This window comes from Saccopteryx leptura, chromosome 9 (assembly GCF_036850995.1).
Source record: "Saccopteryx leptura isolate mSacLep1 chromosome 9, mSacLep1_pri_phased_curated, whole genome shotgun sequence".
Taxonomy (NCBI): domain Eukaryota; kingdom Metazoa; phylum Chordata; class Mammalia; order Chiroptera; family Emballonuridae; genus Saccopteryx; species Saccopteryx leptura.
This window is the reverse complement of record NC_089511.1, coordinates 38546851-38562654: the sequence shown is the minus strand read 5'-3', so window position 1 is coordinate 38562654 and position 15804 is coordinate 38546851. Positions and strand designations below refer to the sequence as shown.

At 46.5% G+C, this 15804-nt stretch overlaps 1 protein-coding gene across 7 annotated transcripts in view; it reads right to left on the bottom strand.

The window, feature by feature from the left end:
- Positions 1–15804, bottom strand: part of ANKRD11 (ankyrin repeat domain containing 11) — a 258434-nt gene that overhangs the window by 19207 nt on the left and 223423 nt on the right. For 5 of the 7 annotated variants that reach the window (XM_066349656.1, XM_066349657.1, XM_066349654.1 and 2 more), the window contains 4 exons: positions 4327–4497; positions 3910–4113; positions 2505–2647; positions 14–161 (listed from right to left, as the gene is read on the bottom strand). In XM_066349656.1, the coding sequence (XP_066205753.1) occupies positions 14–161; positions 2505–2647; positions 3910–4113; positions 4327–4497 (666 nt within the window). Of the gene's footprint in view, positions 1–13; positions 162–2504; positions 2648–3909; positions 4114–4326; positions 4498–4956; positions 5051–15804 lie in introns of all 7 variants that reach the window. The other 2 variants (XM_066349661.1, XM_066349660.1) reach the window with 2 other exon arrangements.

Here is a 15804-nt window from a genome sequence, read left to right as displayed (position 1 = left end):
CCCAGCCACTGACCAGTCGAGCTCTCCTCACTGGACGTGTAGGTGCCCTTGCCCAACAGGAGGTTCACCATGGTCGGAGAGTTGGCCACCTTCAGCGGCGTCTCGCCCTTTCGGTTACTCTGCTGAGGATTCCCTCCATATCGCAGCAGCAGTTTCACCACCTACAAGACAGCAAGCAGCAGGCACGTGAGGGTGCATTCTGAAAAAACTGTGCTAAGGTGCCTGTGTAGAACCATAACTTGTTCAGAGAACCTTATGCTTAACCAGGGAACAGCTCCCCAGCCAAGGGCCAAAAGTGTGCACAGCATTCTTTGGTGGTGTCTCTAGACCTGTGCCTCTTCCACAGGAAGGACCCTAACAACGTCCTGGCATCCCTTCCAGGTTCTCTTGCAGGTAAAATAGTCCCAACTCCCACAAAAGACCTCCTCCCTCATGACAAGTCAACCACTTTCCCAGAATCTTTTCACACAGGTTCTCCCCTCCTGCCAACAATGAGCTCACCATCCAACAGGGTCCAGTAGTCAAGGAAAGGTTCTGGGAATTTAGGGAAAGTTTTTCTGATTGGAGGAGGATTTACAGAATAGAGGAAACAAAGACCAAGTTTCCACAAACAGGTTTATTTTATATTTTCATTTATTTTAGAAAATTCTCTTCTTTGCTTTATTTTACATGGGTAAGGATGGTAATGTGAATGACAAACACTCAAGGTGACATTTCAACAGGTCTGTTCAATGGTTTATAATCAGCAACCTGTGCTTCATATGCCCAAGACAGCTGATTCACTGAACTCAAAACAAATACTAAATTCAATCTCCACTTTAGTCCAGTCTGAAATTAGAGCATGAGAAGAATCTTTAAAAAGGACTGATACAAACTTGGTTACTCGCATACTCTATTTTCATTTCAGTAGTTACAGTTTCAACTGCTTCATCAGGACAGTCTCCTATTGCTGCTCTAACAAATCACCACCACTTTCGTCTTATAATCCTGGAGGTCAGAAGTCCGAAATCAGTCCCGCTGACCAAGCTGATGTGTGGTATTGGCTCCTTCCTTTCCATGCGTGTAGGGTTCCTTGCAGTGGGGGGGACTCTGGTTCCATGTCCTTGGTGTCTGCCAGCTGAGGGCCATCCCAGCTGCTAGAGGCCACTGCATTCCTTGGCCATGGCCCCTGCCTCTAAGGCCAGCAGTGCAGGTCAGGCCTCCCTCACGTCCTCCTCCCTCCTGCCTCTGCTTGCAACTCTGACCTCGCCAGAAAAGGGTCTCTGTTGTCAGGACCCTTGAGGGCCACTGATCCAGCCCAGATAATCCAGAATCATCTCCCATCTCAAGGTCCTTCACTTTCTCCCATCTGCAGTCCCCTTACCACATGAGATCACATGTCACAGGTTCCAGGATCAGGATGGGGTATCTTTGGGGGCCATTATTTTGCCTCCCACACCATGTTTCCACAGTCATTTGGCATTTTCCATAATAGACAGTTTTAAAATGACAATTACAAAAGTATAGAAATTCAAACGACCCCTTCATCACCTACGAGGTCACAGCCAGCCTCATTTCACCCGCACCTGCCCATTCCCCCCACAGGTATTTTTAGCAAATCCCAGACATTAACTTTTTCAGTATATTTCTCTAAAAGGGTCCTTAAAAAACAAAAAACTATAATGCCATCATCTTATCTAAAAAGTTAACTATAATTTCTAACATCCAATATATAATCAGTGTTCAGATTTCTCCAGTTGTCTCAGAAATCTTTTAATATAGAGGGCCATTCTGCCCGCCCTGCTGTGACTTGTCAAAGCTTATCACACTCTTGATGCTACTGGTTCCCTCATATCTGCCAGAAGTCACCAGGCAGAACTGCCATAAGGAGCATTATGAATTCAAACATCTGTGCTGTGTTCTGGTCTATTGATGTCATCATCCTCAACAGGCCAGGGATCTCTTCAAGATGGCTCTGGTAATGACTGTAGCAAGACCCCCTCATCTTTGTGACTGCCCTGCCTTCTAGCAGCACAAGATGTACCAGCTACATCATGTACATCTCCTGCTTCAGACCTGGAGGCAGTCATATTCCCAAGGAGGCTGAGTCATCTCTGGCAAAACCGTGCACTAGAGTACTCACTGGTGTTAGACTAGCTACACTTCTCAGAATCGCATCCATTGAGGCCTTCTAGTCTAACTGGACCACAGGAATAAGGAAAGGGTCCAGGCAGTCCCCAGGGTCCTTCTTCCTACGGGTATGAGCATTCACCTACTAAAATCCAACATGACTAGGGCATGACTAGGGCAGGGCCCTGTAACACACTACTACAGATGGTACTGGTTGCCAGAACTGCAAGAGGCCAGCCAGGTGCTGACCCAGGACGAGAAAGCTGGGCTGGTCAGAGAGAACAGCTCTGGTGAGGGGCAAAGACTCACTTCTCAGGTACCCCACAAACATGAAGAACAACGACTACAGAAGCCAGAAGCTAAAGAATGGGGTGGAAGTCAGATGGCAGACCCACCTTGTAGTGCCCATTGTTGGCAGCATCATGCAGGGGCGTATCATCATCCAGGCCCTTGGTGTTCACCTCTGCACCTGCAGCCAGCAACTGCTTGGCAACGTCATAGTAGCCCCGGTTACATGCCTCATGCAGCGCTGTCCAGCCTGGAAACAGACACTTAGGACATATGTTATTTAATCCTAAGGAACATCACTCCTGTCTCAAGGCAGCACTCCAAGGACACTGATGACAGGACAAAGCCCTGGAGAGTCACTGCTCTGCACTGAAAGGCTAGAGGTCTAGGGAAGCTCTGAATGTGCTTTACTGTGGTGCCTCTTGTTTGCTCAGGGATATTTGGTTTGTTAACCCTACAGATTAACCAGCTGCAGCAATAAGGATGGAGGACTGGTGAACACAGCATCATGACGGGCAGCCTCAGTCCAGCTCATCCATCAACACATGGAGAGAAAAACCTCCTATTTTGGAAACATGTCCTCTGTGAAGCACACAGATGAGGCAACAAGGGAAGAATTCCCCTAGTGGCAGCCCAAAACCTCAATCTGTCACCAGGCAGAGTGGCCAAACATATCAGTGTGTAAAAAGGGCCTGTTCCTTTGAACACAAATTCCAGTGCTAAGGAAAATCTTGATTTAGGAAAATTACTTTTTTAGAAAAATGTACTAAATTAGGTTTTGGTCAGACAATTATCAACTAGGGCAATGGGAAAAATCTAGAAGCATTCTGCACGAAGATGCTTTACGCATCTTCTGTTCTCATTCCCCTTTAACAAACAAATCTGTTGATGATGCATCATGGCATAATGGAAGTATCTGACACAAAAATGGCAACACTGAACTACATAATCAAGGGGCTCTCCCTCTGCCTGTCTCAGGTCAGGGAGACACACCCATTTATCTTATACTAAAAGGACAGTCTTGGGGTAAAATTTCTCCCCTGAGAAGTGGGAAAGCATCCCTGTGCTGAAAGGCACAGAGGCACCCTCTATTTGGGCAACATGACTTCTTCCTAATATGCCAGCAGCACCCCTTGAGAAGCCACAAAGAATGAATCCTCTAGTACAGAACTGGGGTTTATATAACACAGCAGAGTAACAGTTAAAAATCTCTCAATTCTCTTAAAAATAATGAAAAACAAAATGATTTCATTTTGAAATACTTCCCAAGAAACACTAATTCCTCCCTCTCTGAAACAGCAAATGATACTGGTATAAGAGTGGGGTCTGCCTCACGCACCTAGAACACACCTACAGAACTACATGGGCCCAGAGACTGGCTCTTTCATCTGCCATGCTGATCCCAGGTGCAAAGCTACTGCTGCCAGGATGATGACGCTTGGCCAGAGTGCTCACGTCCTCCTGTGAACTGGTAGCAAAGTACCCCTCCTACTGACCACTGTGAGCGCTCACCTGCAAAGTCTTTGACGTTGACATCCGCACCCTCACTGATGAGTTCCTTGATGCGCCGAGCATCTCCCCGGATGGCAGCTCGATGCAGGCGGGTCTCTCCACGCTCATTTCTCTTGTTCACTTTATCTTTGGTTTTTGAGGCAGAATTAGGAGTCCCCTTCTGACACACTGTCGACTGGGAGGGATGCTTTGGTGTTGTATCTACTGCAGATCAAGGAACACAGGGACAGGTGGAGTATTACTGTGGGTAGAGCCAGTGAGGCTGAGTCTGGGGGGTGTCCCTGCTTTGAAGAAACCTCCAAGACTTGGGCCATCTTCATAAGGAAAAGAGGACACCTTTGCATGGGTACCCATCTCCAAGGAGAGAGCCTCTCCAGTCCCAGGAAACATCTACCACCCACAACCCTGGAAGCTCACCTGGGCTGTTTGCAGACTCTTCAGCTGTCATCTGCATGAGGAGAGCCACCTGCTGGCGTTCAGAGAGGGGGTAGCCGGCACGGATCCCAGACAGCCCCATGCCAAACAGCAGCCCGGCCTTCCGGGTAACAGGCTCCTTCTTGATCCTCTTCCGTTCAGGACCCTGCTTCTCTGTGAGGTGGTGGAGGAGAGGGGGGAGATTTCATGCCATGGAGTCCTCAGAACCCAGAGCCTTACCTGATGTTTCAGAGTCCCTGCCTCCCCCCTCACAGGGAAAGGGAAAGAAAAGAGTTGGCAGCACTCCTACTGCCCATCATCATCTCTTCCAACAGTAACTGAGACACAATTCCAACACCTTGTTATTAGCCAATGAAGCCTGCTAAGCCGTGGCCCCCACCAACCATTTACTCAGGCTCCAGGTGCCTCCCCAGACCACCCACCATGTACAAGGCGGTGGGACAACTGATCACCAATGTCCTGGCTCACACAGGACAGGTCTCTATCCATTAAATACACGTGTCAATAATTCAAGTCCTCTTTCCCATCCCGCCTCCAAACAGTACAGACATAAAATGGCAAACATAGTTTAGAAATACATAAACAGATCAAGGCCGACTTGCAGTACTGTACCTTTCTTCTTGCTTCTAGGCACCTCCATTTCATGCCATGGCGCTTCGAGGAGCGAACCCGCCTTGAACCACGACATGGACTGAGCTGGAGGCATCTAAAGGCATCAACACAGAGCACTAACAAGACACGATGGAACAGCGCGGCCATCCCGTCTCAGCCTCGTCTTAACAAAGCAAATCCTCCACCTACCTCACCCATTATAAAATAACCTGTCAACGCTCAACATAAAAACATGTTCTGTTTCTTTTGAAAGAGGAAGGGGTTGAGAGAGAGAAAAAGATATCCCCAATTCCAAGAGCCAAAAGCTCGCCTTCTTCCTTCACCTCGTGCCCTCCGGCTGAAGGGAAATTTGAGGTCCATCAAGAGCCTCAGAACCCTCCCCCACAACCCATGCTTTTGAGGTGGAGCCCCTATTCAGGGCCTAGATACTAAAGAGTGTTCTAGGTCACAGGGTACAAGCTGCAGGCAGGAAAGGAGACGTAGGTCTCTGAAACTCTCCTCTGAGGGGTGTTTCCCTGCTTCCCTCTGTCTAGGTCACTAGCTGGCTTCCTGGCGGGGGCTTGACCTTAGAGAGGTGGTGATGTCTATGAAACAAAGACTGGACAGATCATATGTCCACCTTGTCCACTCCCTCCCAGAAAAATATCCCTTTTACTATTCACCACTTCAGGCCCCACAAGCTTGTTGACCATTTTTTATTTTCTTAAGGAGAGTTTTTCATAATTTATTAAAATTGCCTTTTCAAAACTAAAGTTGTGACTTGGTGAGAATGCCAATTCATGCGTTGAGGTGATAACTCAGGCACCACAGGTCACCATCACCAGCAACAATTAAGTCACTCCACAAGCACAAGTCCAAGAAAGGAAATAAATTCCAGAAAGAATACTCTTTGTGGATAACCCTGGTTTACACATCCCTCATTCTATCTACAACATCCTTTCCAGTGGTAGGGCCTCATGGTACATCCCAGCGGCAAGGGCCTTCAAGGAAGTCTGTGCAAAGCATGACGAACTACTTCTGACCCAGTTACTCCGTGAAGTTCCAAGAAGCTACATCCCACTTTTGAAGTGACTGGGAGCCATAGTATCCAAATCAGGGCATTTGGTTTTGGTTTAAATGCTCTTACATAACTGAGTGCCCCACTCTCTACATGTGCCCCCACGCTATGCCTGCCTTTTCTATGTTTACCCACTTGGTCATTTGCTGCATGCTTACATGACATGTTCGGACAACAAAGATGATAGAGCTTTCACTGCCAAGGTATAAAGAATGACAAACAAGACCAGTGGGAAGGCTGGACCCACACCTCCTTGGTAAGCTCTCCAACCATCACCACTCCATGGACAGGGGAGTGATGCCCCACGACTGAGGAGGTGTTTCAAGCACAGGGTTCTTAGTTTCCACTGTAGTCCCCTCGCAGAGAGAAAGGAGGAAGGTATATGAATGTTCCCCACACTCTGTGATCTGGATCTAACTTCTGCCCAATCTCCCAGGAAGCACTGCTTGGTTTCAAACAGCCTCACAGGGTCTCTTGCCCAACCGTGCTTCTGCTAAGCATACAGTTCATGAGGCCCACTGCCTCTCCTCCCCTACAGCTGTGAAGACAGGAAGCTCATTGGGAAGAGGATAAAAGCAGAACATAAAAAAAGCACAGTGTGCCCTGACCGGGCGGTGGCGCAGTGAATAGAGTGTTGGACTGGGATGCGGAAGACCCAGGTTCAAGACCCCGAGGTCGCCAGCTTGAGCCCAAGGTCGCTGGCTCAAGCAAGGGGTTACTCAGTCTGCTGAAGGCCCGCAGTCAAGGCACATATGAGAAAGCAATCAATGAACAACTAAGGTGTTGCAATGAGCAACAAAAAACTTATGGTTGATGCTTCTCATCTCTCCATTCCTGTCTGTCTGTCCCTGTCTATCCCTCTCTCTGACTCTCTCTCTCTCTCTCTCTATCTCTGTTTAAAAAAAAAAAAAAAAAAAAGCATAGTGTGTAAATTTCTGATTGTGGGTAACATTTGCTAATTATGCTAAATAACTTCACAAGGTAAAAGTTCTGCTTCTCTGTTGTATGCAGATGCTGGGGGTGGTGTGGACCCAGGAAAGGCAGGGTGGGGTCTGGGTAGGATGTCTTCAGGGTAGATGTGACAACAACTTTAATATGCCAGAGGAACCAAGCAGAAGGCACCAGAGCCACTGTCTTCAAGTTCCACTGCAGGCAGGGGACTTTTCAAGGATCAAGGTAGAGGGAGAGGGACCTCCAGGAGCTTACCCCACACCTCCTGAAAGTTAACAGCTAAGAACTTGTGGCCTTTTGCCTAGAGTGTTTTCTGCAGTCATAATCTGTCCCCAGCTGCACAGCAGAAACCAATGGCACCTGGCCTGTAGTCTCAGAAAGGGACAAAGGTCAGAGGTGAAGTGTGGAGACAGCACTGTGTACAGGCCAGTTGGTGGCTCCTCTCCACATCACCACTCCCTGCCACCATCTCTCCCTGTTTCTGCTGTCACTGAGCTTCTCTCTCCTGTGGCCATGAGAGCTGAAGCACTCTCAGTGATGCAGAAGGAAAACACAGACGCTCTCTCCTGGTGATGAATTCCCACCCTCACAGAGGACTCAGGCTGTTCCGCATGTGGAAGAACAGCCTCCTCACAAAGACCTCCTTAGGCTTAAATTGGATGTTTTATGTTTCCTAACACAGGGGAAAACCCTAAATACAATCAGACCTAAGATGCCAATTTCTCAATGGCAAACTATCATATTGTACAAGCATCCAAAGTTACCAGTACTTAGAGGGGTTTGAGTCCAGCCAGGCTGAGTCTTGGGGTAAAGGAAGTGCCTGCCTGCAGAAGGAGTTTCTCCATGCTTGCCTAGTCTCAACGAGGCCAAGGAGCTGAGGCCCAATATGCACAAGGGGTGTTGTTGCATGCTATAGAAGTGGTCCCGCTGTCTTCTTTCCAGAGGCCTCCTAAACCGGCCTTGACCCACTGTGTCCTGTTGGCAAGGTCCGACCCAGAGGTCAGCTCAGGTGAGACTAACCCCTCAGAGGTGGGACACTACAAAATCTGCCTCCTACCCTAGATAGGCAATGTGCCCTTGTCAACTAGCACCCCCCAATGGCCAGTGCAATGCTGGGTGCAGGACAAGAGAAGAAACACTTTGGGGCAACTGGCAACCTCCTTTGGCATTGTGCTAATTTTCTGTTTGCAATATCCAACAGGAAACAAAATAGAACTTATATGAATTCCAAATGGCATTTGCTAAGTTGCATAGTGGAAAACTGGTAGTTCTGTGAGAAAGCCAAGAAGCAGGTTGAGGATGAAGCTCAAACAGCTAGTCTATGAAACATCCCTCAGGGTTAGACTGAGGGTGGGGTGGAAAGATAGAGCAGGGCCTGTGGTCTGCAGCTTCCATGTGCTTTTAAGAGCTCAGACGGTTTTGTAAGTGACAGAGGCTGTTTCAGGAAAGACAGTGATGGAAAGCATGGTTGGGAAATATCTGGGCCCAAAATTACAACAACCAGAGCAGGGCTGTTTTCTGAATGTATTTTTACTTCCTGTTCCCTCAAGTCTGCCTGCTGTCTTCCTCATTCCTATTGTGTTCCTCGTATTCCAGTGTCGTCTGTGGCACTCCCCTTAAACTGGGATGAAAGTTTCACATGAACCTGGCCAATTTCCCTATATCATCTTTAAGAAAACACAGAGATGTGTTTCTTACATCCTTGTTCATGTTCACCTCTGGTATCTGTGAAGTCGATGCACGTTTTATCAGGCCTTCTTGGTATGTGGTCACTCAGCTAGCAAATGTAAGAATCCCTACCCTCCTCAGGCTGTCATTGGGTTTTCTACTAAAGCCCTTTCTCTTCCTCATGCCAGGCCCTTATGGAACACGCTCCTGCACTCTTTATTGCGGCTGCCTAACTAAAATGGGGCCTTTCCCAGGAGAGTAAGGGTTGCCAAAAGCAGATGTTTCTGAGGGACGTTTGTGTGCAAGAGTCAGCGTCCAGTCCACTTTCTACAACTGGGTTTCACTCCCCAACAGAACTCAGAAGCATACACTGGAGAAAAGACTTGTCTGAGTTACAGTGAATTCTGGCAGCAAAGACACAAAGTGAGCATCTTAGGGCCTTGGTTGGCAAACCGTGACTTGCGAGCCATATGCAGCTCTTTGGCCCCTTGAGTGTTTAGCAAAGGCCAGCTTAGGAGTACCATAATTAAGTTAATAACAATGTAACTACCTATATAGTTTAAGTTTAAAAAAATTTGGCTCTCAAAAGAAATTTCAGTCGTACTGATATTTGGCTCTGTTGACTAATGAGTTTGCCAACCACTGATAGGGGAAGGTTTCTCCATTAGAACCATCAGGAGTGTCCAATTCTGCAGGGTGGTGCCAGGTTTCTGTTTCCACAATATTACTGGGAGGTTGGCTTGCTATCTGTAGGCTGTGTCTCCTCTTCTCGGCCACTTTTAATATTTTTTTTCTGTAATTTCATCACAAAATATTTACCATGTACAACCTTTCTCCTGCTCTTAATGCACTACACTCCTAAACTTGACTTCCGTTTTCCTATATAGGAGAAGTACTCGGGTCTTCTCTCAGCACCTTTGGGCTCAAGCTGGTGACCTTGAGATCATGTTGATGATCCCACGCTCAAGCTGGCAACCTTGGTGTTTCGAACCTGAGACTTCAGCACCAAAGGTTGACGCTCTATCCACTGTACCACTACTAGTCAGGCTGCCCAATGAACTTTTAATTTTAGTGATAATTTTTATTTCCATAAGTTCCATTTTATATTTTTTAATTATCTAGGCCCTGGCTGGTTAGCGAAGTAGAGAGAGCGTCGGCCCAGCGTATGGACATCCCAGGTTCAATTACCGGTCAGGGCACACAGGAGAAGTGAACATCTACTTCTCTGCCCCTCCTTCTCCTCCTTCTCTCCCTCTTCTCCTCTCACAGCCAGAGGCTTAACTGGTTTGAGCTTTGGCCCCAGGCACTGAGGATAGCTAGTTGGTCCGAGCATCAGCTTCAGGCTCTAAAAATAGCTCAGATTTGAGCATCGGCCCCAGACAGGGGTTATCAGGTAGATCCCAGTCAGTCAGGGTGCATGTGGGAGTCTGTCTTACTACCTCCCCTCCTCTCGTGTGTGTGTGTGTGTGTGTGTGTGTGTAATCTACATGATCTTTTTTGGCAGTATCTTGTTCCTTGCTGTTTTCAATTTTCTCTTATTACATTTTCTAGTCACCCAAAGGCTTAGTCCCTGGGGCTGAACATCTCTCAGGAAGGGTTTCTTCATCATGGTCTGTAGTTCTGACCAGGAACTCATGTTTTCCTGAACTGTGGGGCCCAGGAAGCTGCATGAACGCCTATCTCTGGTCTGGGACTGGAGAGAACACAAGATATTTCCAATGGCATAAGCAACACACATCCAAGTAACAGACCTACAGAGAGGGCAAGATGGGTTCATCTCTGAGGAGACTTCTTAAAGCCTCTTACTCTGTCCATACACCAATTAGAAGAGACAAGTGCCTTAGCTGAGGAATGGTGTCAGACCTGAACTGTCCACAGGTGTGGCCTCTTATTGGCCAGACCTTGCAAGGCCTCTGGTCTATCCACTGCTGCCACAGTAGACATATGGCCTGTGGTCAGGGCAGAGATGCATCCCAACTCTCACTGTTCTCAGCCACTAGGGACTTCAGACACTCATTTATCCAGTTCCTCACTCACCATCTCTAATTCCTAGGTTTTCTAGCAAAGGGTTTTTCCAAGAGACACAGTCCACCATACTGCCAAAAGGGAAATCCATAACTTCTATGACCACCATAAAATCCTAAGTTGTCGATACCATCTTGACTGTACTCCATGGAGAGTATTTAGAGGTACTATTGTGAAATCACAAAATTCATTGTAATGTCAGATAAAACTCAGGTAAGTCTGCAGTAGGTGGTATGTGGTAGGGTACTAGGGAAGTTGCTATCCTAACAGCTTCCTTATGTCTCACTTGGTGTCGAGAGCACACCTTCTGCATAAAATATGTAGCCTAACCTTGATGTTCAGAGTCATGAAATAAAGTACCTCAGACCAAGAAGCCTGACTCATGGAAAGTCTACACACTAAACAGATAATCCAAATCTTAATGAGTAAAATTTTTAAAAAGTCATGAGTTGCAAGAGGCATTGTCATGTTTATCTAAGAATTACATTCTAGTTCTTCAAATGAAGCAAGATGGAAGACACAAGGACCCAAGCAGAAGACTGTTCTGCTTAATCAGCATGGTAGGGCATCAATATTTAAGCTGCAGTTATGGATTCAATATTTAAGCTGCAGCCTGGATTCTCCTTCCAATTTTCTGATTTATATCAACATTCCTTTTTTTTAGAAATTATCATCATTCATTATTTATAAAATAGGGGCACTGTGTGAACCAGCAGGTCCATTCTTCTCTGGTCTTAATCTCCTCCTTCCAAGAAGAGAGCACCTGAGTCCACTCATGGGAATTCAATGAGGGCTTATCATGACCAGGAAGCCTGAATATACAAAAGTGATGTCAGTATAAAGGGCCCAGACCACAGTCTTCCAACCACTGCTTCTCACTTTTACTATATCAAAGTATGCTGAGAATGAAAAAAAAAAAAAAAAAAAAGCCATAATTCAAACCTGCAAGCACACCTGAACCATGTCATCAATCCTGCTAGTCCATGGGACTGCCCACAAAAGTCTTTTTTTTTTTTTAAAGAGAGAGAGAGAGAGAGACTCAGAAAGAGGGACAGATAGGGACAGGCAGGAACAAAGAGAGATGAGAAGCATCAATAATCAGTTTTTCATTGAGACACCTTAGTTGTTCATTGATTGCTTTCTCATATGTGCCTTGACCGCGGGCCTTCAGCAGACCAAGTAACCCCCTTGCTCAAGCCAGCGACCTTGGGTCCAAGCTGGTGAGCTTTGCTCTAACCAGATGAGCCCGCACTCGAACTGGCGACCTCAGAGTCTCGAATCTGGGTCCTCTGCATACCAGTTCGACGCTCTATCCACTGCGCCACCGCCCGGTTAGGCCCACAAAGGTCTTTGATGGCAAGCCTGGGAACAGCACTGGTGGAGGGTACACGTCCTGATCCAGAATCCTCCAGAGAGCTGTCTGCAAGCACCCTCCCCCCACACAACTTCATAGGTCAGAAACACAAACTACTTGTGATTTAGATTTGCAGATGAAAACACTGAACAGCACAGAGAAGTTAAGAAATATACTCAAAGTCCCATAGTGTCTCACTAGGATGTATCCTGGACAGGCTCCTATACCCTTCTTGTACCCTCCCCACTATGGTCTTCCCTGGTCAAAATACTCCTAGGTGGTCGCATAATACCAGGGATGTAATCAGTCCTGTGACTCTGTTTGAAGGACTAGAAGCTGACTTGACTTTGCAGCCTGTCACTGTAATCAGTTACGGTTATGAGTAGGACTACATGAAGTCTTCCTAGCATATCGTTAAAGCTGAAGTGGTCATGGGACCCAACTAACTTATGCTACGTTAACAACATGGGCCTGGTTACCTGCTGGAGTGCATCTGTAAGGGGCCCTAAGAGAGGCAGTGGAATCCTGTAAGATCACACCTTTTCTACAACTTAGGAAAATAGAGATTTTTAAATAAAAAGAAGGCCTGACCTGTGGTAGCGCAGTGGATAAAGTGTCGACCTGGAATGCTGAGGTCACCGGTTCAAAACCCCAGGCTTGCTTGGTCAAAGCACATATGGGAGTTGATACTTCCTGCACCTACCCCCCTCCCTCTCTACTTCCCTTCCTCTCCTCTGTAAAATAAGTAAATAAAAAAAATTTTTTTTAATAAAAATAAAAAGAACCTTCCTTTCCCAGTCCAAACTTCTCTTTGTATAAGAAGAAGCAGTTCAAGTTTAGAAAGTAATAATGATTGGGAAATAGCTTGACCAGAGGAATTAATTATTTGAAAATATTTTACTTGGATGTGCTTCTTTATGAATGACCAAATGTGGTTCCTCAGATAATCCGAGTTTTCACCCTCAAACCCTGAACATTATGGGAGGGGCAAGTGCTGGGCTCCCTTCACCATCTGCCCTATAGCCCTGCGGGCTGCTGACCAACATCAACATCCCAACTCTATTATGCGTGACAGAATTTATCTTTATCCCATGGCAGTGGCGGGTCAGACACGGCCTAACCTAAGTCTACCCATATCGTACAAGAAGACAGCCAGAGAAATGGCCCAGCCTTGCCGTTCTTGACTCCACTTTGAGACAGGAGGTGATCAGGTGCTCAGTGCAAATTGAGGCAGGGCTTCCTTCTGCATGGGGCTAAACCATCCTATCCCAGTCGTTCTAGCTTTGGGAGTCTTGTCATAATGTATCAGCCGAGTCCTGAGAGCTCCTATGGTCACACTGTGGGTAGTATGTGCCCTTTTCAGCCAGAGGTTTCATAGCAATGTCATCATCCTACTCTCCCTCTGGCACAGTCTAACTCAGTGAGCAAGCAGAAACCCCTTCCTCATCATCCACAAGTCACCTCCAGCACTCAGCACTGAGTTTCAAGAAGTTCTGCAGATGGCAGAGACATAGATAATATCTTCTTTTCACAAATAGGGAAAATATACCCCAAGAAGTCAAACCAGCCAGTACTTTCCCATCTTACAGAACCAGGGTGATTATGATTTCAGTAAATAGATACGTGTCCTCGAACCTAAAACACAGAATGAACCATTCACATTTCAGCACTGCTGAATAAATATCCGAAATTCCAGAGATGTGTCTTATTCACAAGGTAAAATCAAAATAAGAAAACTAATTTTTCCTCTTCCCAAAGATACACTCAGGTGTTTAGAATAGACATCTGCCAGCTCTTGATGCTTCTGGTAGAAAAGCTCTTGAGGGGGAGCCCACGTGGCCTCCAGTGACAAGCATGGCACCCCTGTGGTGCTAGGGAGGAAGGAGTACACTAATGTTCAGACTAAGGAATGAAAAACTGTAATGGATCAAAGAGCTTATGTAGGAAGCCTGAAGAGGGTAGGTAATCCTCTAAACCAACTTAAATACTTATTTATAATTTTTCAAGCTGTGGGAAAATTTAAACATATACAAAGTACACAGAATAGTATAATTTAAAGCAAGTACCAAACATCATATAATTTCATCCTGAACACTGTAAGTGGTAAAATGCTTTACACCAAAACCAGCAGCAAGTTAGCAGCAGGGTATTTGGATAAGCTGAGCCTCCTTAGACAACCTGACTGGAAAGGCTGTCCGGTTGGAGTAGACTGCTTGTTTTTTCTAGACAGTCAGACCTGTTTCCCTAAGCTGAAGAGGCCAAGAAACAGCATGTGTAGCGTATGTGCAGTCCTAACACAGACTTGGCTCAGAAGTACACTCTGGCCAGAGCTGCAGGAAGGACATAAAAGTAGTTCCTGACACACATTCATATTCACCTGGACATGAGCTGTCCAGGGTGCTATGTGGACAGCTAAAATGACAAACCACCTCAGGGTGAATTTGCTTTGATTGGGCTTGGATAGGCAGAGTATTTACAGCTTCCACCACAGATGAGTGTTGTTCTTGGCAGGCTGCCCCCAGCCCTGACTAAGCGCTACAGAGTCAGGCCTCCCGTGGGCTGGGTCACATGCAGCAACTCCTGAGAGTCTAGGAGAGGGTCCCCAAACTACGGCCCGTGGCCGCATGCGGCCCCCTGAGGCCATTTATCCGGACCCCACCACACTTCCGGAAAGGGCACCTCTTTCATTGGTGGTCAGTGAGAGGAGCATAGTTCCCATTGAAATACTGGTCAGTTTGATTTAAATTTACTTGTTCTTTATTTTAAATATTGTATTTGTTCCCGTTTTGTTTTTTTACTTTAAAATAAGATATGTGCAGTGTGCATAGGGATTTGTTCATAGTTTTTTTTATAGTCCGGACCTCCAACGGTCTGAGGGACAGTGAACTGGCCTCCTGTGTAAAAAGTTTGGGGACCCCTGGTCTAGGAAACAGAAGAAAGTTCTAAGGTAGCTCGGTGGTCTCTGGGGGTGGCTCAGGAGACTGACTCCACTAAGAGCCAAGGAAACTCACTGTTTGCCAATCAGAGCCCAACTTCCAGAGCCTTCCACTTCCCTAGTAAGAAGTGCCAGACCACATCTTCCCAGAAGAGGGCACTGGAAAAACATGCAGAAGCAGGATGTAGGGCAGGCTGGTACCTAGTGCTCCTCCAGCTCTGTCGTTCCTGAGGATCCTCCCTCAGATCAAAGGGACCAGCCTCTTTCTCAGTCACTTATCAGAGTTAATATTTCTCCCATGTGGCTTCTCCCTCCTCCTGACAGGTAGAGGCACAGCCTGGTGGTAGGGCAGAGGAAGACAGCACCTGCCAGAGGCGTGTGCCTCTCAGAAAAATGGCCTCACAGCATCTCATCTCATTTCTGAGCAAAAAATGCTCCCAGTTCGTGTGAAGTGAATGCCCAGTTCAGTATCTTACTTGCCAGGAAATGCAAGTAGAAAAAAACAGGTAACTAATCATGGCCTGCAGGGCCAGCAGGGCCCAGAAAGAGGGCCTCCAACTGCTGTGAGTAGTGCACAAAGATCAGCTAGTTTTAGAGGCTGGGAATACAATCAATACCTAACATGACCATGTACTAGAATCAGCTCACTGGGAAATCTGGTTTTGTCATATTAACAGAGCAGATGTACAAGAAAGTTATTAAAATCAGTCCCCCAAAGGAAAATAAATGTAGAAAGGCAAATACTCTATTTCACATATTTAGATTTTTCAACACAGTCCTTGCTTGAAATATTTTATTTTCTAAATGTTCTTCACTTTTTCCCACCTTACCGTGATTTCCTCCCTATCCTTATCTGGG